Genomic DNA, 26,511 nt, shown 5'->3' with positions numbered 1-26,511 from the left:
AGGTTAATACATTAGGACCGTTAAGATGTAGATATAGGATAGAAACAATAGGATGACATACATTGTGCAAAGTTAATCATTTGTCATCTTGCAAGGAAATTCTGGCCTTGGTGATTAAATAATGATTTCTCAACTATTCATAATACCCCCCCCCCCAATTATTACAAGCTAGTCCCTGCTCAAATTTTAAGACTTGCAGAAACAATTAGTCTCCATAAGACTGGTCAGAAATGAATATACATACCCACCCCATCATTTTTAGTAAATTATAGGTGAATTAAAGACTAGTATATCAGCCCTGGAATTGACATCTTAGTCAAAATGTGCCCAAAATTCCTATGCTGACAATATGCTGGTATGGAAATGCTGAAGAGTTCAGGCTCGTATTGTGAGCAAATCAGAGACCCCTTAACATTCTCCCATGAAGTCCATGGTCCTGCATATTCAAGATTGTCTGCTTTTGCATTCCTTGTATATCATATTGGAAAACTAGCCCTGACCTCTTAAAATAACCTGGAATTTCACAGGTTAGGATGGTAATTTATACATTAAAAAAATCCAAGCTTGTCAACATTTCAGGGGAGGTATCCAAAAGATAAGGAAGAGTTCCAGAAATACAATTTTTTTTAAACATTCTTTGGATTAAATTTAAGTGAACAATTTTTAGCAGCAATTATATAACTGGTTGGATATGTAGTCAACTACTCGCAAAGCACTTCAATATCAAATGCAGCCACCTCCCTCGTACCATTTGTAGTGGAATGGCTCAGTAGTGAGGATGGCTGTGGTAGAGAGGATGAATCATCTCATTTTCAGATTCCATCTTTGCATGCCAAGTGTGGTGTCTGCTGCCATGTCCTGAGGTTGATCAGGACTTGGTTAAGTTTCTCCATCCACAAATTCCTCTCTTCATTCGTGTCAGCTGACAGCCAGTTTCTGCAAGTAGCAGTACCAAGTTACAGGGTAGCATTAGTTTGTGTTTCACATACTGAATACAAGTTTCTCTCATGAAATACGAATTATTTCACTTGCATAGCAAAAGTCTTGTCTTAAATACAAGTCTTCCTAGCAACATCACAGGCACTGCACAAGTTAGGCAGATAATACAACTACTGCCTCTCAGCATCAGGACGTTTCAATCCTAACCACAGGTTCTCTTCCCCCATCGCATAAAATATGGGTTGTATATAGTCGTGTGATAGAGTGGTGGGGGGGGGGGGGTAATGAGTGCAGGGAGAATAACAATGGGATTAATGCGAATGAGTGGGTTGATAGTGTAGACAAAAGGTCAAGTTCTGTGCTGTATCGCCATGAATGTTCTGCACCAACTCAACAAACAAGTGGAAAAACAGGGCGGCATAAACACAAGGCCTACCATTCACTGATTCTACTACGAATCTGAAGTTTACAAAAAACATAACAGCCCAATGAACCACCAGATGGCAACATTTAAAGCTGTAAAGAGGTGGAACTGGATGTGAATAACATTTATCCCACATACCAGGACCATGAAATCAGGTGAAAGTTTAATGGCATCTTTTTGAGAAGCAGTTGCTTGGAGAAATGTTTCACAACCCATTTCACAATTAAACATTTAATAATGGTTAATCCAACTTACTTGGTAAAGCAGAATTTGTCTCGACACTGTACAATTAGTGTTTCATGATCATCTTCAGACAGAGGTGATGCTGTGATCAGCTCCAAGGTTTTAGGCCTGGAACAGAACTCACGACTGGCAGGTTCAATCTTGTCTGTGGTACAGTTGGCCAAGTTAATGCAGCCAATAGGTTTCTGGACAAAATAAAGTTTACCAATGCCTTAATTTCCTGGGATAAATAAAGTTCTATCGTATCATAATACAAATGTATAAAATGTTATGATATGGCCAGCATTTCAAAATAACTAATTACACCACACTACACAAATATTAATAGCAGGTATTTGAGCTGATGCCCAGAAGATGTACACTACATTCCAAAGCATTAAGGGAATTTACCAAATCTTGAATCATTCATTATTTCCCGGGTACACCAAAACCATAATGACCAGTATCGTAGTATCTCCAAAAATACAAAAGAAAATGTGGAATCTAAAATGATTAATATTGGTGAATTTGTGGATCTCTGTCAAGGCAGAGAACCTGTAATTATTCTCAAGGTCATGGACTGAAGGGCAAAAAAATCTGCTGGTGTTTCTATTCAATGCTCTTGCATACAGAGATAAGAGGTAGGATCAGGCCCAGCCACGATGGCCCAGCCTGTTCAGATGCTCTGTTATATACCAGATCATATAAAGAATTTCAAAACATTGCCAGTACCTTTGGAATCATATGGTTTAAACTGGGTTATCAAGGGAAGGAGGGGGAACTTAGACTATGATGAAAGTAGTTTAGTAAACAGTAAAAGTGCTGATAAATTGTGAACTTGCATAGTAATATTAATTACTATTAATTTTAGCAACAGAGAAATAGATTTGCATTTAGTCTTGAATTTTACAATTCCACTTAATTTCAAAGTAGCAAATCATCCAATTGATTTGGATAGAGTACAGATATGTAGTGAAAAAGTTGTATGTTATTAATCACCATGTGTTTCTCTTCATTGGGGTAAGTCCAATAGGAAAGTGTGTTGCCAGACAACACAAACCACCGGCGATGCCATGCACCAAACCCACTCACATCCTCAAATATAGTCTGTGAAAAGAGGCAGTATTAGTACAAAATTATTCTATATTCAAGAATTAGGCAAGGCAGCTTTTGAAACTTATTGCACTGCTTGGTCAACAAAAGACAGACAAATTTATTGGAGAATCCATTGTTCACAAAAGAATACTTCAGGTATTGCTATTCCATATTGACCCACGTCCTTAAATGGATGTTTGGTAGTCTGAGGAGCAGTGGGAAGAAAACAAGTTGCATCGATATCCCGTTTGTAATACATTCACCTTCAAAAAAAACTTTTAAAATCAGCAATTACCAGGAATCCCGAATGCTCAATGGAGGAGTGAAAATGGCACTGCAGTTTCAAATGTATGGCACCTTCAAGGGGAGATAGGAACGGGACCTGCATTTAGGCAAAGGAAATGCATTAGTACTTCAGGATAACTGATTTTACAGTACACCTCCATATATTTAATTCCAGCCCAACAACAGAAAGCTAACAAGAATAGAAATAAGCTCACATACGTATGGAATAATAAAATTAGCAAAGGTTAACCACATTGTAAGGAACCAGAATGAGAATTTTGGATATGTAAGTGTAAAAAAATAGGGAAGTAAGCTATAGCTCAGTCTCGGCAACTTCTGCACTATGCCCCTGCTGTGCTTGAGAAAATTCAAGATAGAACCATGCAAAATCATGACAGAAATGGAGGGAATTCCAACCAGCTGGATCAGCTACTGCTACTTTGCACAAAGCTGTAGTTTGGACTAGAGAATATATGCAAGTTATCCATTTCCACACACTCCTATATGAAAATCACAATTTAGTATATTGTCCAAAATATTAAACCAATTGAATATGTGTCAGCCACTACTGTATGAAATTGGAATATTATTAGAACAAATAGATTTTGCTTTTGCAAATAGCAGGCAATCCAAAAATACATTTTCTAGTCACAAACTAAAGCTGTGATACACAAAGGAAAATCTAATGATTAGAAGCGTCTTGATATTAGTTAACTGCAGCAACCTTTTCCTGAAACTCATCTCCAAGCAGTTGCCTGACTTTTCCATCAAGCTTTATCTACAGTAAAGAGAGGACAAGCAAAAATTAATTGACATTTACACCTTGCAAGTTTTTTTTAAAAAAAGAGGAACCATCTCTGAATAGCTTGCGAGAGACCTAATCTGTTCCCACAAGTTCCACTGACTAATCTGCAGCTCAGACATGTGAACAATCACGATGAGCACTGGAAGTTTTCCACAAAGATAATTCACAATGAGATCATTCACAACCCATTGAGAAGAGCACCACAAAGTAGCCATTTCCATCAAGAGCAAAACTGAAAGATCTGATCCTGTGTTTCATGTTTAGCCTAACATAGCCTTTTGAGATTAGTTGCAAACTTTAATTGGGGCATTAGGTTTCATAAAAGCATTACATTCTAAATAGCTCTCAAGAGCATATATGTTACTTGGTGTTAAACATAGATGCATCTGTGAGTAGCGGGGATGATTAAGGGCAACAACCCTGCTGTACACGTGCAATCCAAGAAATTTTAGAGTTGTTGCACAGCATCAGGGAAGAATTGCCCGTATATTTGCGCAGAAGACTGCCACATCCCTCCACTTAGGTAGTTTTAGAATACTAACATTGTATGCAATCACTGCAAATATGCAAAGACTTCCAGATTTAATTAACAGGAAGTCCATATATATTTGGTAATTCAGAACATTTCACCTGGGTGGGTTGTCTGACTGACCATTGGTTCCTAATCAAGACAGGATCAAGGGCAAATTTCATCACTCAGGTAGTGGCAAATCTTTAGAATTTTCTACCTAAGAGAGCTGCTTAGCCTGGTACATTCAAGGCGGATGGGAATTTTGAGGTTAAGGGAACTGACAGACCATAGAGATAAAAAGATCAGCTATGACCGTGCAACCCAAGGCGGCCTGTTGAGCTACTCCTGCTTCTACCCCCCGCGTTCATTTGACAGCGAGACATGATTGTATAATATAGTCATATTGTACAACAGTGTCTGGTCTAGGGAGAGGTTTGCACCCCTCGGTAAATATGCAGAGGCAAGGAGGAAGAGGCTGATTTGTGTGATCAGCTAGGCTAGTTTCACAACTCATGCAATTTGTTTGCAGTCTTGGGCAGAGATGTTGCCAAACCAAGCTGAGATGCATCCCATTAGGATGCTTTTTATGGTGCATTTGTAGAAGTTGGTGATAATCATGGAGACATACCAAACTTGCTTAGTCTTCCGAGGAAGTAGAGATATTGGTGTACTTACTTGGCCATAGCTTCAATGTGGTTCATCCAGGACAAATCTTTGGTGATATTTATGGTTAGGAACATGAAGCTCTCAACCATCTCCACTTTGGCATAATTGATGCTGACTGGGGTCCAAAAGAGACTGATTGGTTCAGGAGTCTGATAGCAGTAGGAAAGAAGCTGCCCAGACAACTTCTCCAAGAAAGTAGGAGAAAAGAATGGGTGGCCGGCATTCTTTATACGTCCAGCCTTGCTGATGCAAGGTACTATGAAAATGGACAAGGAAAGAAAGGACGAGCCCGTGATGGACGAGTTCAATATCCCACAGGTAAGCTGTTTATTCACAGAGTTTTATGGTTCTACAAGAATCAAAAGAACCAGGAAGGGGCAGAAAGAGTTAAATCAAAAATCCAGCCAGGATTTTAATACACAGGAGTAGGCTTGAAATGTTGAGTAGCCTGTTTCTACTTAGACTTCAGTATTTAGAAGTTGGAAATTTATAGTTGGCCATAATTCTCTCTGCCCAAAATCAATTGGACACAAGTCTACTAAATCCTTGAGAAAGAACAAATAGTAAATCAAAATTGCTACTGCTTACAAAAAAATGTCAAGCTACCTTTTTCTGGGTAAAGGTACTGTCTAAAATTTCAATCACCAGGCTAAATTCTGTCGTGGAAATACTAAGCAGGTTCAACAATTGAATAGCTCAGGGTGAATAGGCAATGAGAAGCCAAAAGATGCACATTATGAGAGATCCAGCATATTAAAAATCAATAGAGTGATACCACCAAAACATTGGTAAGAAAGTCAGGGAGGTTCACTGCACAGAACTCAATATATGAAAAAGGTACTTATGAGCTGCACAATTTATGCCTTCAAGGATTAAAATTTGACTGGCACAGATTAATGGTCTCATTCATAAATCGCCCACCCCATCAATTATGAAGTTTCAGCAATTTAGAAATCTGAGATGATTTAAAATCACATTTTTGCTCTAGTTTGGACCAGATCATTCCCCCAGCTGCAACCACCCACCATCTTATGGGTCAATTGTTAGAGATCATGAATAACTCGAGTCTTATCCTGAACAACACACGATGAAAAGCAGGAATGAACATTGTCAGATTGCTTAGGGCATGACTTAGTCTTGCTTCAGTGACAAAAATCAGGACAACTGGAGGAATTCAGGGGTTAGGCAGCATCTTTGGAGGGAAATTACCATTTGCCATTTTGGGTCAAACCCCTTCATCAAGACTGGTACGGTAAAGGGGAAGTAACCAGTACAAAGAGGCGCGTGTGCAGGGGTGAAAGGGGTAGGGCAAGAGCTAGCAGGCGATTTTGGAGGGGTGGAGATAGCAGACGATCGGAGGCAATGAGAGGAGAACAAGCAGCTACAGATTCTAGAATCTGATCGGAAGGGAAAGTGAAGAATGGAACTGAATGGGATGTGGTAGCAGATGGGAACAACAGAGAGGGAGGGGAACCAGTGGGACTAGTGCATGGGAAAGAAACACGCCGCCTACGATCAATGTATTGAAAACTCAAGACTTACTTTGTCCAGTGCAAACTTGTCTTTGCCCAGAGATGACAGAGTGATTGTATGAGACCCAACCAGTACGAACCTACTGGCACGTATTGAATTGCCAATAACAGGACTAGCACCTACAAAAAACAGTGGAAAGTGCAAGCAAGTGTTAAGTGAGCAGCAATGAAGTAAACAACAAAAATGCAGTGTTAAATTAGAATACGAATATTTAAGGGCCTAAAGAATAGTGAAATACAAGGCTGTTTCCACAAAACTGTTTGGGTCGAATAAACAAAGCCAAGATAGATTTAAGGATAATGAAATCAAGATATGCAAAAATGTATCTAGACAGGCCATGATATAATTGAAAGGCAGCACTGGATGAATAGTTTATCTATTCCCATGTTCCATCTGATCATTCACAAATCATACATTCATTGCAAGCAATACTGATCAATGGGAATTAGCCATTCTGCAGGTCTCCACTACAAGGTGGATAGGATTACAATAGCTTATACACCCCAAAAGAAAACAAAAGGTCCTATGCTCTGCAAAAAGACATATTGACCACTGACTAGAGTCGTAAATGTTCGTGGATTGGGCAGGAACAAAGGAGAAGACAAGCAAACCCCAATCTATACGTCCAGAAAAACAGGAACAAGCGCTTCTCCATCCATGTGCCTGCTCATGTACTTAGCATCTTCTTACATTTGACTTAATATGACAAATAACATTTGAAGTAAAATTAGTAAAGGATTCATACCCACTCCAGTCTACAGTAAGAAAAGAAATCTTTGGTTACAATGTTACTATGTGATATTTAAATATAATGATAACCTATAGTTACATTATCCAGCCATGTGAGTGAGGTAAAAAAAGAGGAAAAGAGCCGAGCGCTTGCATGAGGCATACAGAGGGGGTCAAAAGATTGGAAAATTTACACATAAAATTACAAGTTTCAAGTCTCTTTTGGTGCATTTCAAAGTAAAAACGGACATTGCAAAATAATGTGAATATGTCACTGTATACCAGACATGTCCAAAGTCCGGCCCGGGAGCCAATCGCGGCCCGAGGTCAGATTTTATACGGCCCGCAGCTTCCGTCTTAAAATTTATTATTATGGCCCGCCAGCACTGTCCAACAGAATGAATAAATCACACAGGTTCAAAATGAAATTCCTCTTTTCACATCATGGTGGAAGCACCACTCTAACTCTGTCAGCAGTGTGAACCATGCTGTGACCCCTAGCCGCCAATTTCTGCCATGGCTACTGTAAATAAAAAGAGGAAAGTTTGTACTGAGGGCCGCCGCTTCCAGGAAAGATGGAAATTGCAGTATTTTTTCACTGAAAACCGAAACAATTGCGTTTGCCTAATTTGTCAAGCGACTGTTGCCGTATTTAAGGAATTCAATGTAAAGAGGCACTACGAAACAAAACATGCGAATGCATACGACAGGCTAACAGGAAGCGATCATGCTGAAAAAAGTAAATTAACTCCATGCTGCCTTGGCCTCACAACAGCGGTTCTTCTCGAGGGCCCTTGAGTCAAATGAAAACATCACCAAAGCAAGCTACGAAATGGCCACGTTAATCGCTAAACATGGCAAACCGTTTACGGAGGGTGAGTTTATTAAAGACTGTGTCATGCAAATGGTGGAGAACATTTGTCCCGAGAAGAAGCAAGAATTAGGAGGACTTAGGAGGAAAAGTGAGGACTGGCTGGTTGCCCTGTTTAGGTACTCCAGACAGCTTGTTCTTTATGTTATTTGATTCTTTAGATATGAAAGAAAGGCAGAATTGTTTTTAGGTTTTTCACACCTGAATGGCTTACATTTGGGCACATGTTCATTTAAAAAATGACTATTGTTGTGTCATTGCAAATAAAATAGTTATATAACTGGATTTGTATGTAACTTTTATGGTTCAAAAAGTCTCGAGAGCGGCCATTGGCCCTTGGGTATTTTCACATTATCAAATCTGGCCCTCTTTGAAAAACGTTTGGACACCACTGCTGTATACCAATAACATTTAGAAGTAAATTTGCACAATAATTGATAATTAACCCAAAAAGGAAGTAATTGGCTTTTCTGCTATGGTTTATATTTTAACCCTGTCTTAATTAATTTAGTTATATAATCTTGCACTTAAATGTAATATTTACTCATTACAGTTCCACCACTGATTTTCCAGCACAGGTTCCAGAGCTTTGCTGGTTTATCCAGCAGGCCAAGGAAGTCTGCTATGGGGATAGATGTGCTGGCTCCAGCTGGGCTGGAGTTCCAGAACCCCGGCCGCAGGTTGTAAATTCAACCCACTGATCGGCCGTGGAAGTCCCGATGAGGTTGAGATTGGCTGCCTTGCCCAGCCTAGGTGCCACATTTTCAGGGAGACTGGAATTTCTCGCGGAACCCCTAGCGAAACCCTCGTGTTCATTACAAGTCTATACATCGTTTACTTTCTTTTTTTTTGGATCAGATTTCTCCGTTTATTTGGCAAAGTTAAAAATGCGAAAATCATGCAAAAAGTGTGGAAAATGGATTTTAAAAACACGGAAATCCGTGAAAACGTCACATGTCTGATTTATCACAAATAGCAACAGTGGTGCACCCACTTAGTGCAGTTAACCGGGGATTCATCATGCCAACTTCAATCACTGCACCATAAGGTCCAGATTAAAACAAGAAAACTTTGGTGAAAGATACAAGTGAATGGTCATCGTAAGATCTACTGCATAGAACGAGATCAGATTTTTTAAAAACTACTAGTGCAGCGACAATAACATTTAATAATTGTCTTTTATTCAAATATTTATTTCCATTAACTCACCAAGTGACTGTAAGTTTGTTTTCTGAAAAGGAAAAAGAATACAACATGAACTCTTTCCTTCTGGTGGTTGATTCTGAGAAGTACAATTCTAGAAACAAACCAAAGCATTAGATTCACCATGTTATACACAGTAAAGATTGCATTTCAGCTTGTAAAGAAAATTACAATCACAAAGACAAGGCATGGTGATGTGCTACGAAGGGGAGGGGTGACAAATCATGCTTGATGCACAAGCCCCTGGCATTTTCTTGTACCTGGTGTTAAAATGAAATGCTTTCTTCTGATTCAGCAGCAAACAGATTGACAGATGCGTTTCCATACAATACTGACAGCTACAAAGTACAAATTGTTAAGCAGCAACGCGATCTGAAACATACACATTTAACCCTTCAAGTACATTTGAACCCGCTGAAGGGAATTGCCACTGTCTATCTCACAGGAGCCAAATGTCTGCTCTCAGACACCTTATCATTCCTCCCAAACACTAATATGACTCAAGGTCTGAGGAAATAATATACAAATATGGAAAGAGGCAATTTAGGGCCATCACATCTACACCAGCACAAACAGCAACCCAATTCTGCAAATCTTTTTAACTATTCGCCCCATAATACTATCAACATCCCACCTTGTACCAGGGGAATTTTACAGTGCTGATTAACTCGCCAACCTGCAAATCATTGTGACGTGGGAGGAAAGCAGAGCATCTGGGAGAAAACTCAGTTACAGGAAGAACATACAAACTCCACACAGGCAGCACCCAAGATCAGGATTGAACTCAGGTTGCTGAAGCTGAGACACAGCTGCTAAGTATATTTTGCCATTGTGCAGTCACGAGAAGTAGAAATTAAATTCAGGGCTACAATCTCCTTCAAGATCCACGGTTAGGACTCTCCAGGCAGACCCGTTGTTTCAGTCTACTTTTGCCCCACAAAATATTTTTTCCACTTTTCCCCCCTTTTCCCCTTCAAGCTCATGGTCTGTGACTCGCCTGATGCCTTCTGTCATTTTGACACTTTAGAATTTCTTGGTTCTAATTAATTCGTCTTTTCAGCAGACGTATAATTCCTCATAACTGTTCCACACAAAGGTGGCCCAATGACTTTCACTTATTTCTTGTACAGTCCTCTTCCATTTGCACAAACTAGTTCCTACATTACAAGGGCATTGAAGTAATTATCCACTTTCTTCAAAGTTAAAGCTGCTGAGAAATGGCACAGGGACAAGTGATGCCTTTCTATTTGTTGGTTGTGGAATATTGCACCCTTCCCCCCCACACCATATCAACTCATTCAATGGCTTAAAATGTAGAGATGTTTAAAAAATGTAGAGATGTTACATTGGTTGTACTGGTGCTGCTTCCCGCTCTCACAGAACTGCAAATGCCCACTCTGTCCATATCTTACTGTCCTCACTTTCCTGACCCCTTTGCCCATCTCAGGTGACAGTTTAGCTCCTGGTATCCATCAGAAGCTCATCAACTCCCTTTTCCTTAACTATGACTTTCACTCCATCCATAGTTGACAGAATTCTGAACCACATCATCTCCATTTCCTGCACTTCCACTCCCCCCTTTTTAGATAAGTATCTCATCTTCCATCCAAATTCAGCAGATCATCCTCCAATATTTCAGCCACCTCCAACAGGATTCCACCACCAACCCATGTTCCCATCCCCTTCAACATTCCACAGGGATATTCCCTCAAATGTCCTGATCCATCTCACAAACCATTCTCCATCTCACAATATCCCATCCAAACGAAGGAGATTTGGCACCTGATATTTTGCATCTATCTCAATATCTACAGAATCAAGCAGTCTTTCTGTACGAAACAGCAGTTTTGCTATCATGGTGTTCTGCACATTAAATAGAACAAATTCAGGTAACCCCCTATCTCACCTATCTTCTACAGATGTAGGTATACTTTATATCAAATGTGTTTAATTTCTTCTTCGTGTCTCCAACTGCTGGTCTTTAACTCAATGTTACCTTGACAATACCGATTGCATTAGACATTCTTGTTCTCTCCAATGACTTAAAACATGTTTGTCTTCTCAGTTTTCCATTTCTGATAAAGAATCCTTGACCAGAAACTTCAAATGTGTCTCGCCACGGACACTGGATGATTTCTAGTATTTCCTGCAGATTTTTTTGCTGCAAATACATTTACTCCAGTCAGCTCAGACATGCATCGCACAGGCCATGTTACTGGTGATTATTTCCTTGCAATCACTGCAAATAACAAATTCTGTCATGCAACTTCATTGGAATTTTGATCATTTTTTTAGTTAATACATTAAAACATTGCAGATCTTTCTACTTTGGTATGGGCAATAGGTAAACCAATAGTATAAGAAAATAACTGCAGATGCTGGTACAAATCGATTTATTCACAAAATGCTGGAGTAACTCAGCAGGTCAGGCAGCATCTCGGGAGAGAAGGAATAGCATGCATTTTGTTTATTAAACATCTTCAGCATCCCACAACTTTGCATTCCAATTCTAACTGTGAAAACATTCAAGAAACAATCTGGCATAAAAACCTAATCTTCAAAGTTTCTTCCAAATTCTCCCAATTTCTAACATGTGCCTTGGTAACATCTAATATTTTGGATGGACTTGCATGCCAGCTTGCCTTCTTAGCGACACTCCACCATCAATTCTTTAAATTGGTTGTTCGTGGATTTAAAGACAGTTTCTCATTTTCTGCCATGCATACCATTTTTTTTGGCAATGAGAGAAGAGTATTACGTTACATTTCCCAGGGCCCCAAGTCATTCATACATTATTTAAACATCTCTACATTTTAAGCCATATAGTCCCTTCCCATTTCTTCAAATTCAGTTGAAGATTTAGTGACATAAATGAATTTGCTTCTAATAATTACAATTAAATGAGCAATGGTAAAACATACTGGAAGATTAGCAGGCTACCGCATAAACAAATTCATGCACCCCACAGCCACAGACCAACTAAATTCTAGCAGTGTAGAAATAGGCCTCAATCTTCTAAATACCTCTACTGCAAGTGGTGTGGGTTCACATCCAACATCCAACATGTGAATGTAATCGATGACTGTAATTTATTAGATCTGCAAAATAAAACCCAATGGTGGAGAGGCCTGTTTCTTCACTACTGGCGACAAAAGGGCTCTGCAAATGTTAAGCAAGAGTAGCTCAGCTCCAGGAAGGAAAGATAGTACACGATCATGCTAAGCAATTAGATCTTGATCAAATGCCTTCACACGTCACTCATAAATGTTGTGTCATGTGAACCAGCCATCAGCTGATGGGGCAAATCATGATTTTAAAGAAATAAAATACAGCAAATAAGTATACTTACAGTTATTGAGGTCAGGAGCTTTTTAGGTGTCAAAACCTGTATAGTAGTAAAGAAACATTAGATTTAATTTTGACTATTTTTTTTGCAAACAGCTAACAGATCAAAGTAACCTGCATTTATCATTGCAGCAGGAACATTTCATTCAAACACTCAAATCTAGACAGCTCCACTATACAGATGAATCAAAGTGCCTTAAGTACAGATGTTTTCAACTTATAACTCACAGCATTCAGCCTTCCGACAGGATTATCATGTTGAAAGTGAGCTTGGAGCTATTGATTAGCATTTTACAAACTTCTTGCAAATGCACTGCACTTAAGGTGCATCTCAGTTTTAAGATATGTGATTATAGATACTGGCAAAATGTAGCAGACTTGTAACCAACATTAGGTTTGTGGGGAGATTAATACTGATGGAATGCTTTGCAGTTTGTGCTGGAATATTACCACGTTTTCATTTTATGAATCAAGGTCATATCATATCCAAGTTTTAAAATTACAGCATCATTTATTTGCAGCTCTACAATAAATTTTAGAGCCATCAATGGAATGATTTCATAGCACTAAGATTTTTGATTTTCGCCAGTGATTGTGTTTAGGCTTCATTGAGCCCAAAACCAATGCCCAGTTGGACATAGGTCATATTTTTAAAACAAATTCATCAAGTTGAAGGTCTATAAGGTGAGTGGCTTATAACATGTACATTTAGAATTTGCAAATGACATGCATGCTCCTTGACAAACAGAGTCATACAGCATGGAAGCAGGCTCCACAGCTCAATGTCCTTGGCGACCAAGATGGCCCATCGGGTCTAATTCCATGTGCCAGCTTCTGGCCCATATCTAAACCTTTCATATCCATTCAAAATGTCTTTTGAATGTTATTGTAACTGGTTCAACTACATCCTCTTGCATTTGTTCCATATACTTGCCACTCATTAATTCCTACCATAAAGCCGTTTCTGTATCCAGTTAGCTAGCTCTCTCTGGATCTAATGCGACCTAATCTTCCAGACTAACATACCATAAGGAACCTGACGTTTTGCTTAAGTCAATATGGACTAAGTCTATTGCCTTACCATGGTCAACCTTCTTGGTTATTTCTTTTAAAAAACTCAAAACTCATGCACGACCTCTCATGTACTAAACCGTACTGACTATCCCAAATCAAACTCCATCCATCCAAATGTATGTATGCCTTATCCCTCAGAATCCTCTCCAGTAACTTGCCCAACACTGTAGTTAGTTAGGTATACTGGTCTATAGTTCCCTGTTTTTTTTTGCAGCCCTTAGGTAGAGGCACAACATTAGCCATCTTTCTGTCTTCTGGCACCTCAATGATATTTGTATACCTCAGCCATTTATGCATTGAAGACTCATCTTCTGCAGCTCCACACAAAAATGATCACCTTGGTTTCTGAGGGGTTCTATTCACTCTCTAGTTCTCTCTTCAATCCCTATGCTCCTCCATTGATGCACTTCATCCCAGCTGCACACACCTAAGCCATATCCATTTCCCAGACCAGAGCCTCAATTTCATCATCCAGGGTTCCTTCACTCGAACAGGAACATTTTCAGGACATCCCTTTGCCTGCAAACAACCTAGTCCAATCAACTTTCCTGAAAATATAATCAGAATTAGCCTTGCTCCAATTTAGAACTGTGGACTATGCTTGTCCTTATTGATAACTATTTTGAAAGCTAATAAAACTGGTCACTGGTACCAATAGGCTCACGTACTGACACTTCAGTCACTTGTCCTGTCCGATTCCCTAAGAGTATGTCAAGCTTTGCCCTCTCCCTTGTAGAATCCACTACAGATTGCCTGAGGAAACTTACCTGGACACTAATGTCCACCCCATCTAAGCCCTTGGCACCACAGCAGACCAAGTCTGTATCGGGAATGTTAAACTCCAATAAATAAAATCAGTACACTTAAGACCGTTTAACTGCACCGATTTCAACATATTTTACAATTTGCTTGCTGGTGGGTAACGCAAGAAAAGCAATAACTTTGTAACTTGTATGCAGAAGTGAAAAATCACATGCAGGTTTTTCAATTTATTAAACCTCAGCAGGTTCCTTCCAATATCAAATTATAATAAATTGCCTATCAAGAGAATAGGGACTCTGAGGTACCATTATGTCACAAGTAAGATAAACTTCATTAAATCAACATGAGAAGTTCAGAATCTTGGGAAATTGGAGGTGGGGCCACGAGTTGTTTCAAAGCTGTAATATCCAGATCAGCCCCAGGCAAGGAGCATTCTATTGTGTGCAAAGGAGTTATTAGTTTGCAACATGCAACAAATCAACTTTAAATTGACTGAAGGTACTTTAGATTGCACAATATATTTCAGCAGTAAAGGATGCTTACTGTGAAAATCAACTCCAGATGGATTGTTTTTCCTTTAAAATTACATGACTAAAGTGAAAAACTACCAAAAAAATCAGTTAATAATTTCAAGCATGACCGCCGAGGAGCAGACAATGGCTCAATTATAAGATGCATCTTTTGGGCTCATAAGCAAGCACCTCTAACACCAGTCGTGAAAGGGAATCAAGGATACAATATGACCAACCAAATGAAAGTTTACAGATCAGATGACTTGCTTTGAAACATCACCTTGGATCTTGATGATCTTCGCTTCTCAGCAGTGGTTACATTTGAAGACTGAGCCTACAGGGGATAAAAAAGTAAATCATTTTGTTGCATGATAAATTATAGTTTTAAAACACCATCAATTAGCTTAATATTTGAAGGCAGTTTGCTTACCAAGCTGTACACTTCCACATCAATTTCAAACTTGTAATGAATATCACTCCTGGAAGATCATTAAGATAGATTATATTTTTAAAAGACAAGATATCAATAATTTAGCTTAGTGTGTCAATGCCTGCAGTTAGGAGACAAATCGGTCAGATATAATCAGAGTATCAGAGAAATCATTCACGGTGTCATGCAATGAATTTTCAAATTAAGAAAATACTTTCTCTTTTGTCCCAACATCGAAGTTTAAAAAAAGTGTGCAAATGGTAAAATGAATGAGAATCTGGATTTAATCCCAAAACCAACATGTTAATCTTAAGACCTTTTATGGGAAAATAGTATTAAAAACAATGAAAGGGTACAACAAAATTTATGGCACAAAAAACTGAAATCAAACAAGTTACCATTACATTTTGAAAATGTGACTTTGAATTTTTCCTCCACACGTTTGTGGGGAGATTAATGATAGTATGCGGCTAATTGAAACTTGCCATTCAAAACAATGCAAGGTATATTCTTGGAGGGCTCTTCATGTATCACAAGTGTAAAATAGGGTTTCCTATCATCGCTGCATCAATTCCTTACTATTTCCACATAGTGTGAACTGATAATGCCAAAAACAGTTTTGAAGATGTGCCACAAGTGTTTAAAAGTCAATGTGGCAAACCAACTCTCTCTTAAGCATATTTAATTTTATTTGCAGACAACCTTAGAGATGGGAACTCACAGCGTAATGATAGTTGGGAAAATAATGGTATCACCCTGGTGAGCATCCTTTGCTGTTGCGAGTGGAGTTGCTATAACATTGTGTGGACCACATTTGACCATCAGCAAGAAATAATGGCTGGGCTTTCCTGAAGAAAAGCAGAAATGAAAAATACTTGTATAAATATAGGTGGTTTCATTACACAAAAGATTTCTCAAACAAAAGCATTTTTGAAGTTAAATCATTGCTATTCAAGCATCCTTTGATCTACCCTCAAAATGCATTTTCATCACAACTGCTCAGACCAATCTTTGAAATTGTGTTCTTCATAATTCCTGGATCATAGAATCTAGAATTCAACCAACATCACTGTAGCTGTCTACCTTTACCAGAAGCACTGCAAAACTCAGGCAAACATCTATTTGAAGAGTATTCCAGATGCCCGAGTGTTTGTATGAAGAACTTACGGCGTGCCTTTCACTCACCAGTTGTAATTTAGTTACAGTTATGTGTTACCAGGAACAGACTATAAGCATCTTCTGTTCAGCACATCTTTACTACATCCTCAGACCTTGTAATGAATTGACAAATAGAAAAAGGGCAATGCTGGCTCAAGAGCATGTATCCACCAAAGAATGAATATACAATATAAATATCTAGGAGGCATTTACCCAGACAGTGCATTGAGGGACAGGGTCCATGTTTCGGCAGGTGTGCTGTTTAGATTGGCAACATGGTCCGGCAGATATCATAGGCCTATTTCTATGCTGTACTGTTCTACACTCTGACTCAGTGCAAATTGAGATTTAGCACAGAAAAATATTTCAGAGGGTTCAGTCTGTGGAATTTGTTTCAAACACCTGGTGTTTGGAAATACTGAAAAGATGCAGTTGATTTTCAGAGTAAAAACTGTTCAAAAAATGTACCTACTTTACAGTATTAAACAAGTAAAACAGGCTAAGTAAACTGGTTTAAAGGTTTCATGGTATTTATCATTAGCCGAGCAATAATAACTTCTTTATATAAAACAATATTATCTACAACCAAAATTAAACAAAAATTATGACTTTTTTTCCATCTGATTCTCAGTACACTTTATGCCTCCCTACCTTCTTCACATTGTGCTTGACGCACAAATTCAGCTTTCAGAGGCAGTTGAATGTTAGAGATGGAGACATCGCCATAACAGGGCTCAAGCCCATTTGTCAACTGGGCTGCTTCACCTTGGGATCCCACATAATCTTCTCCTTTCAGCCTACTCAGCTCAGTCAGTAATGCAACACGTTTCTCAGCTTTAAATTGAAAAAAAACCCGATTTAACATCATTAATTTCGAGTCAATTTTCTGCCACAATGGCATTCAATAAATTTAATATCTAATCAGGATAATGCAGGTTAATTCCCGGAATGGCGGGACTGTCGTATGTTGAAAGGCTGGAGCAATTAGGCTTGTATACACTGGAATATAGAAGGATGAGGGGGGATCTTATTGAAACATATAAGATAATTAGGGGATTGGACACATTAGAGGCAGGAAACATGTTCCCAATGTTGGGGGAGTCCAGAACAAGGGGCCACAGTTTAAGAATAAGGGGTAGGCCATTTAGAACGGAGATGAGGAAGAACTTTTTCAGTCAGAGAGTGGTGAAGGTGTGGAATTCTCTGCCTCAGAAGGCAGTGGAGGCCAGTTCGTTGGATGCTTTCAAGAGAGAGCTGGATAGAGCTCTTAAGGATAGCGGAGTGAGGGGGTATGGGGAGAAGGCAGGAACGGGGTACTGATTGAGAGTGATCAGCCATGATCGCATTGAATGGCGGTGCTGGCTCGAAGGGCTGAATGGCCTACTCCTGCACCTATTGTCTATTGTCTATAAATGCATCTGAGACTGTTGGCATTCACACTATACATTCAACATAGTAAAAAGGTCACAACAAGACTTAACATTTGATAAATTTATGTTACTGAGCAAAAACAGTCCAAGAGAACTGAAGAAATTCTATGACAATGAAAGCATAAACTGCCAATTTAGAGTGAATAAGAACTCAAGTAACAGTGTTGTAGGAAGTTAGTGATATGAAGAAGCAGATCACAATGGGATAGGAAAAAAGACAGGTTTAGGGATCATGATTATGGAGAAAATGCATACAAAAAAATAGGTTCTGATTTTCTCCAATGCTACTTCATCTTGGAAGAGATAACGTTAATTAATCCAGAAACATTACAGGATGAACACCGATTTTTGGTGACCCTGGGGAGAATGCGATGCAAGGGAAGAGAGGGCAGGGGAGACGGCAATCCGAAGCCACAGCTCCCCCCTCCACCCCCTCCTTCTCCCACCACCGCCGCCACCTCCTCCTTCCCTGGAACCGTCGACATACTCCACCTTGGAAGCGACAGCAGGTAAGAGGGAAGGGAGCCCCATGGTGACTGACGGGGCACATTGTAACACAGAGTGCTGGAATAACTTGGCTGACTGAATCAGTCTGAGGGAGGGTCCCAATGTCACCTATCCACATTCTCCAGAGATCATGACCTACTGAATTACTCCAGCACTTTGCATCTTTTAAGTTTCTGGCACTCCATGGTGCTTTAGACACGGAAGGGGTGTCATTAACGGACATGGGGTATATTGCCATTTCATTATTACATGACCTTTGTTAGTCCAGAAAAAAATGATCATCTAGAAAGGCTCTGGAACAGAGAATGCCGGGGGGGAAAAAAGGCGTTGAATCTGTACTGCGTTGCCAAGAATTAGAAAGCAATTTCACTGAAGATTTAAGCTGCCCATTTTCAGCTACAAAAGGAAACTATCCAGTGTTACCTATTATGTTGGAAAAATCTCGCCTCTATTGTTTACTTGCACAGTATTGATTAATTCCAGCTACACATAGCATCGTTTCTGTGTTTCTAGCTCGCAGTGTTACTCACAAGCAATAAGAAGGTGACGCTCTGCTTCTGCTTCTTCTCGTGAGCCTTTACCGTGCTCTTTGTCTGTACAACAATTTAGTGCCTGGCTCGCCTGCTGCATGATGTTGTGCAGACTCTTAATTTCATTGTTAAGTATCTGTAAGGGGAAAAGAGTGATCTTATCAGTCCACCTTACAAATAAAGTATCCCATTTATAACTTGGTCTTTCACATTAATTGCCCATTAAGCTTTCAGAAAATGTCTGGTGTTTAATATTACCGTTTTTCCTCAGGGATAGAGTAATTAATGGAATTCGAACTGCCTCTGCAATGTGGATTGAGCTTAAGATTTAATACATTTAAATTTCCTTTATTATTAACACTCTTCTCTACAATAAACAAACTCCTCAGCCCCCTGGACACCATCTCCCAATCATTCACAGTTGACAAATGCACCACTTTCCTTTCATTCTTCCAAAGCAAAATAGACAGCACCTTAACCACCAACGCACCTGCTCCCCCTCAAACCACCTGCCCCCCCCTTATCCTGTCAACCCCTGCCTCAGTTCTTCCCAGTCTCCACCACCGACCTCTCTGACCTCTTCACAGGAATTGCACTTTGAGCAAGTTTGTGGAAAAACACCGGTAGAAAATAACTTCCTGTACCTTTACTTTCTCTTTCATAGTGACTTGCTTTGTTTCAAAAAAAGAACCTTCTGCTCCTCCCTGGGTATCTGTCTTGCTGATTTCCTTGTTTTTCCTTTCTTGCTGTCGAACACTGCGACGTTGAGTTCTGTACAAATCAATACTAAAGATAGAAAAAACACTTCAGTGTTAAACTAATGTAATAAAGACACACAAATACTGTATATCAATGCTGTGCCTTAATGGAAAAAGGACAAGGTCCTCAAAGAGGCAATTCTAAAATACCATAGAAAACATGAAAACAGCACAGATTTGACCAAAATATTTCAAGTAGAATTCACTGATGCCCTTGTTTTCTCCTTACATAACCATAATACTTTCCATCCCATCTTTGGCCTTACATAAATTTGCTACTCATTCTGCAAAATTTCAACTCACTCAAAACTCTATCCTTGCTGACATCTCCAAAGGCTCCTAATCTGACAATTTTTAATAATCTCAGTCTCGTTTCAAATTCCTCACTGCATTTTAAATAGGGCAAGAGGGTTCTTGCACAGAGGAAGTTTACCAGAATTAAGTCAATGGGTTCGGTTGGAGAAGTTAGCATTGTTCACTTTGGTGCAAAAGAACTGGGTGCTGGTGACCTGGAGCTATTATGGATTTGAGAGGTCTGGAAGATTACAGCAGGTTAAGACATGGGCAAGATTTAAAAGGCAGGGGATGATGATTTTTAAGTAAATGCAGCAAGTTGTAAAAATCTAGAATTCAATTCCAACAAGAGGTGAAAAGGAAATTGCCACACTTTTGCTGAAAATACAAACTTGCTGGTTCAGGACCCACCAGGATTGTTCTACAATGGTAGCATGGGACTAAATGGGCCCAGTGGCCTCTAGTGTCATCTGATTATGACTGACATTTGCAAGATTAATGCACCACAATTCTGGCTCAAGACCAGTTCAAAATTACTTCGGTATGGAGAACCAAATTGTCATATGCAAAGGCATTAAGCTCCAAAATTTCTATGCAATCTCTACTTCCTCCCATTTTAAAATGCTCTCTGAAGCTGTTGCTGTGGCTGTGTGTTAAAATTTTATGAACTGGTGGTGTTGCTTTTTAATTAGTCATGCTAGTATTTTGCCAGAGGCACAATCTAAATACATGCTGTGCCACTCTTCACAGTCCAGCAAGAAAATATACCAAACACCGCAGTGTAATTAAAAATGAATCAAGAACTGAAGTCCAATAAAGGGAAGCACACGCAAGGAGAATTAAAAAACAAATTCCAGAGTATTAACGAGGTTGAGGAATCTGCAGACACTTAAAACAATATTCCAAAACCTTTTGAATCAGAAAGTATCTCTTTAGACCTTGATGGCCACCTCCAAATAACTCAATTGTGTTCTGATTAACCTCAATTATACTAACCATTTGACCCATCACAGCCAATATTCATATTCAAGTTAAAAGTTAAAGCTACACATTAATATAGACCAAAAAGTGGGCAAAAACACTGCCTGATCTTTTTCAAATCAGGTTTGAGAGCATTCAATTTTGAATTAAAATGAGAAAAATTGGAGCAGCTTCCAAGTGTTTAGTTTAGGAACAATCGAGACTCAAAGTGATTTGCAGTGGGCGCATGTTGTCAGGTACAAAACCCCAAAGTAGATAGCCCAGTGGCAACTTTTAATTGAGTAGAGAAAGAGAGGCCGTTCTTTTTTTTAAAAAAAAAGACAATACTAATATGATGAGAAAAAAAGTGTGCTAGAGAAACTGAACAGGTCAAGTGGCAACTCTAGAACAAAACGAGAAAAAGGAAGGAAGAAAGTAAGCATGCAGATACAGCAGGCAGTGAAGAAAGCTAATTGCATGTTTAGAAGGATGAGAGGGGATCATATAGAAACATATAATTGGACAGGCGAGATGCAAGAAAAATGTTCCTGATGTTGGGGGAGTCCAGAACCAGGGGTCAGTTTAAGAATAAGGGGTAGGCCATTTAGGACTGAGATGAGGAAAAACTTCTTCACCCAGAGTGTCGTGAATCTGTGGAATTCTTTGCCACAGAGGGAGTGGAGGCCAATTCACAGGATGTTTTCAAGAGAGTTAGATTTGGTTCTTAGGGCTAAAGGAATCAAGGGATGTGGGGGAAAAAAATCAGGAACAGGGTACTGATTTTAGATGATCAGCCATGATCATATTGAACGGCACTTCTGGCTTGAAGCGCCAAATGGTCTATTCCTACACCTATTTTTCTATGAACATTAAAAAGTTGATAACGGCTCAGAAATATGTGCAACTCGAGACTCACAAACGTGACTGATTCAGTTATTGCCCAAAATATCATTCAAGAACAATTAGGAATAGACCATAAATGTTAGTTCTCCAGTGATACCCAGATCCTGAAAAATGAAATTTTAAAAGACATTTAGATGCAAACATTTACCAACTTTACTTTCTCCAAATCCATGGCCCTTTGTATATCTAATGGGAAAAGCCATCTTCTTTAGACACCCACATTTCATCTTTTCTTCAACCTCCTGTTCCAAAACAGTAGGCACAGCCTATCCAAATGTTTCTCAGCTTGCAAATTTCCGTTGCATTCTCCAGTGCAATTAAATCTTCTATTAATGTTGCATTCAGAACTGCAGTACTCTACCTATGGTCTAAGTAATGTTTAGCTTGTGGTGTAATACTTGTAGCACAAAATCCCCAACACATTCTTTGCTTCAGTTATTGAAGGATCTCACATAGCATAACACTCTAATCCATTCCTATTTTTAAACAGGGATTAATGAAAATGCACTCCAGCCTTCTATGCACTTCAACGCACTCTATACTGCTTGCCCTCTGTGAATTTCCTAACTTTCCAATTCCATCTGCAACTTCTTTTGATTATCTGGCCAAACGACCGTTGTTACAGCAGTCTATAACTTTCCACAAATTCCCTGCCCCCTTTACCAAATAACGCAGGTACATAAACAAAGGTTTGATAGCAACCCATTGAATTTGATTGGAAACAGTTTTCCATCATAGAAATCCATACTTAGCCTTAACTTCCCACCAGAGTCTATTTGATCTAATTTGCTCTTCCAACAAAACTTTTGATTTCCCATTCATTTGCACAGTAGTCACAACCAGGGCTGTGGAGTTGGGAGTCGTGGAGTCGGAGCAATTTTGGTGCTGCTGGAGTCAGATACACAAGAAATCAAGGAGACGGATGTTTTGGGTATCGACTCCACAGCCCTGACTCAGAACTACACCTAACCACACTCAAAATTTCCCTGTTAGTCTTTCAAAAGACAGTTTCTTACAGGCTTTTTTTCTTTAACAAATCCATTCAACTGTCCCTAATTAATCCATGTCCACAATACCATGTCCCCCACCTCTAATTTTTTATCTTCAGAGACGAGCCTACAATTTAATCTAACCTATCCTCTTTTTACATTACTGCCAGGTTAAGAATCCTCTAGCACCTCATCTGGAGCTAAATGTTTTGGAAAATGGCCAGAGCACCTGCTGATTCCTCCTTTGCTTCACCCAGTAACCGAGGAGACATTTCATCTCATCACAGTAGTTTCCCCACTTTAAAATGAATTAATATTTCCTCAACCATCATTTCTCATCAATATTTCACATTCCTAATACTTACACCATTGCGCTTGAAGAAACAAAAACACAAATGCTGCTGCACGTTACATTTTAAAATCTGAAGAATGGGTTTTTGCAAGCCAAAAGTGGAAACAAGCTTTTCACTGTATCTCAGTATACATAATAAACTAAACCGACACATAGTCAGGATAAAACACAACAATTTTATCCCCTCACAGAATATTGGAGCAGTTTGGGAGGGACTGAGTGGCTCCTCATCCAATTGCAGGTAAATATTGAAGACCAAGCTAGCTCATTGAAAGATGGCTTACTGATCAGTCTGTCAGAGTTGCAAAATGTAGATTAATGCACAATAATTATATGTTGCACAATAATCAAAGAAACATGTATAGCTAAAGGTGGTTTGGAACAGGTTCAATTCTGCAACAAAAAGTGTATCCCGAGATACATTTGTGGGAAATAAGGGAAAAGAAGATCCATTATATTACCTGTAGAATAGTGTACCATCCACTGCTGGTGAAAGATTTCCAGTTTGATTTTGATTCGGCTCAGTATTCTCCATCTTGAAAGAGGAATAGATGGAGTGACTGGATTCAGTTAGACTGTTGTTCAGTGATGTCAGAACCGTGGCCTACCCAAATACAGAAAAAGCCTAAGATTTGTAACATAAACTAATCCAAACCCAATTGTTTACAACTCAGCGATATGAAAGGAACAGCACCTCATATTTTGCTTGGGCAGCTTTCAACCCAGTGATATGAATATTGATTTCTCTACTAACCCCTGCATTCCCTTTCTCCCCACCCTCTCCCCCACCATAGTCGTCCTATCAGTTCCACTGTTCGCATCCATATATCCCTTAGTTATCACTTCTTCCACAGCCAACAATGGACCATTATGGGCTCCATTTTTCCTTGAACATCGGTGCTGGCTCAGATTTGTTCTGAACATTTTCATTCCTCTAGTTTCCCTCTACCCTGACTCTCCGTTTGAAGGGTTTCGACCAAAAACGTCATCAATTCCTTTTCTCCTGAGATGCTGCCTGACCCGTTGAGTTACTCCAGCAATTTGTGTTTATCTTCTATGCAAATCCCCAGGCTCTTTCAAATTTCAATGATTGACATAAATTCACAAAATGGTGATTACTGACAAAATCTATTGATTTCATTTACCATTATGCTTTGCTTAAAAACAAAATCTATTTCCCATTTTCCACAATTGAAGAATGCCAAAAATTGTTATATTTTGGTTTCATCTCAGATCTCACGCCAAATTCAACATTGGACAAATTCGATAAACAAGATAGAATTTTTGAATCAAATGCATTTATTTGATTTTAATAATCCACCAATAGAGGTTCAATTTGCTGTGGCAGCATCTGAAATTGCGATGTTACACAAAGCAACCAACCACAGAAAACAGGAATAGTTTAAATCAGAAGGCATTACCCTAGCTTTTCTCATATTGTTGTATCAAAATTGAGCAGTTCATGAGAGAAAAAAAATGTTTCTACCACATCACTTAAACTAACATTAGACACCACATGGATATTAAAAAAATGGATATTCCAGGTTTATTAAGCAGATATGGTGGTGGTGGTGGTGAGAGTTGGAATAGAGGTCATTATTGCAAAGAGGGACTGAATGGGCTACTACTCCTGATTCCTAAATCTAGACTGTGAATATATCAAGACGGATTGGAATAGAGAAGGATGGCATAAATAAATTGTCAGATCCCAAGCTTAGCAGACAGGTACAACTATGAACCCTCCCTGAAATGCACCAAAAACTTTGGCCTATAGATTGGATATGCAGTGCCTTGTAAGTTGCCCAGTTGAGAATGAACAATTAGAACAGTCCAAAGGTCATAGGTTTTTGAATCCAAATCAAAGCAATTGTATTTGCACTGGCCAGAGCTGTCCAGGTCCAGTGTGACAGATACAAGGCCTACTGCTATAAACTTCAGCCAAATCTGGAACAGTTGTCATTTCCTTTAGATTTTCCCCTAAATTGTTTGTAATAGGAAATGTTCAGAATGATAGTATGGCAAAATAGGCTGAGAGTTAAAACTATCCCAAAGGCTGGAAACCTGGAGGAGGCATCCAACAGTATATAGTGTGGATTTACATAGTGGTTTAAATAACCATAAAAATATATTAATGACCATGGTACTTCTCACAGCCCCTCAAGCTATCTCCACAATTTGGTAAGATCAGTAAGATCATAACTAGACATGCAATTTTCTTTTTAAAAAAGGGTTTCACTATAGTTCAATCCTCTGTAATTCAGAACCACTTGAATGGACTGGTTATTTACAATTATTTGTGAATTAAATCTATCTCAGTCACAATTTCACTGAGACAATTACCGCTTAGTCCTCTGCGCATTAGCAGACTGCCTGCAATTTTTCCAATATTAAAAAAAAAAATCATGAGCAAAAGCAGAAAATCAAAGTTATTTTTGTAGATATCTAGGCAAGTTCTTAGACCATTTCCCATTCCATATTTAAGTCAATTAGAAAGCGGTCAAACTGAAAACAACATATAGGATGATACCTGAAGCTCTTAGAGTACTTACCAAAGGAGCCATGGCATCTAATTTGATTGATTTGGCAAGTGGAGAGACCACAGCTATTCTGGGAAGAGTCAGCTCATCTTTTTCTTTGACCTCATTTTCAGATTTTGCCTCATCACTCTGCTCCTCAGTTTCAGGTTTATCCAACTCTACCACCATGTCGTTTTCAGCCTCAGGTTCATGTTCCATTTCTTCTTTTGCATTATCCATGTCAAGCACATCTTTAAACAGCTCATCAATTATTTCAGAGTTATTTAGCTCTTCCTGAGAGGACGATTCCAATTCTGAGAGAAATAAAGCCTCTACTTGGTTGCATGGCAAAGCAAATGTATTGGTACAACAAATGTCTATTTTACATTACTGCAAAATTCCATTCACAAAAAGGGTTAAAACAAGACAGAACAATTTTAGCATCTTTCAGCACAATCTTTTACAAATCTGCAGGTTAGCAAAGTCTAAAAGATGTTGCAAAGCTAATTAGCCAAGCGATGCATACATGCAAAGATTCTGGGGATAAGATCTGCTTATTTGGATAGATAGGGGCTGATTAGTCAGCATGGTTTTCTACTTGGGAGATTGTAGATTAATAATTTGATAATGAGTTTTATTGAATTAGTAACAAGTAGGTTGACAAGGGCAAAGTCATAGATGTCGCCTTTGTGGACTTCAACAAGACCT

The 26,511-nt window shown here is 39.0% G+C and overlaps 2 protein-coding genes across 8 annotated transcripts in view; one reads left to right on the top strand and one right to left on the bottom strand.

The window, feature by feature from the left end:
* The window catches only part of LOC144594283 (microtubule-associated tyrosine carboxypeptidase 1-like), a 125,729-nt gene that overhangs the window by 9,234 nt on the left and 89,984 nt on the right, over nucleotides 1–26,511 (top strand). The gene's annotated exons all lie outside the window — the stretch shown is intronic.
* Nucleotides 19–26,511, bottom strand: part of LOC144594814 (anillin-like) — a 44,526-nt gene continuing 18,033 nt past the window's right edge. For 4 of the 6 annotated variants that reach the window (XM_078401693.1, XM_078401699.1, XM_078401694.1 and 1 more), the window contains 16 exons: nucleotides 25,837–26,117; nucleotides 23,749–23,891; nucleotides 19,676–19,817; nucleotides 19,032–19,167; nucleotides 17,216–17,398; nucleotides 16,128–16,254; nucleotides 15,407–15,455; nucleotides 15,257–15,310; nucleotides 12,633–12,668; nucleotides 9,290–9,311; nucleotides 6,490–6,599; nucleotides 3,690–3,743; nucleotides 2,976–3,062; nucleotides 2,585–2,692; nucleotides 1,619–1,791; nucleotides 19–936 (listed from right to left, as the gene is read on the bottom strand). In XM_078401693.1, the coding sequence (XP_078257819.1) occupies nucleotides 813–936; nucleotides 1,619–1,791; nucleotides 2,585–2,692; nucleotides 2,976–3,062; nucleotides 3,690–3,743; nucleotides 6,490–6,599; nucleotides 9,290–9,311; nucleotides 12,633–12,668; nucleotides 15,257–15,310; nucleotides 15,407–15,455; nucleotides 16,128–16,254; nucleotides 17,216–17,398; nucleotides 19,032–19,167; nucleotides 19,676–19,817; nucleotides 23,749–23,891; nucleotides 25,837–26,117 (1,829 nt within the window). In that variant the 3' untranslated portion in view covers nucleotides 19–812. The remainder of the gene's footprint in view (nucleotides 937–1,618; nucleotides 1,792–2,584; nucleotides 2,693–2,975; nucleotides 3,063–3,689; nucleotides 3,744–6,489; nucleotides 6,600–9,289; nucleotides 9,312–12,632; nucleotides 12,669–15,256; nucleotides 15,311–15,406; nucleotides 15,456–16,127; nucleotides 16,255–17,215; nucleotides 17,399–19,031; nucleotides 19,168–19,675; nucleotides 19,818–23,748; nucleotides 23,892–25,836; nucleotides 26,118–26,511) is intronic. The other 2 variants (XM_078401698.1, XM_078401697.1) reach the window with 2 other exon arrangements.

Source organism: Rhinoraja longicauda, chromosome 6 (genome assembly GCF_053455715.1).
Source record: "Rhinoraja longicauda isolate Sanriku21f chromosome 6, sRhiLon1.1, whole genome shotgun sequence".
In the NCBI taxonomy this organism is placed as follows: domain Eukaryota; kingdom Metazoa; phylum Chordata; class Chondrichthyes; order Rajiformes; family Arhynchobatidae; genus Rhinoraja; species Rhinoraja longicauda.
This window is presented reverse-complemented; position numbering and strand designations above follow the sequence as displayed.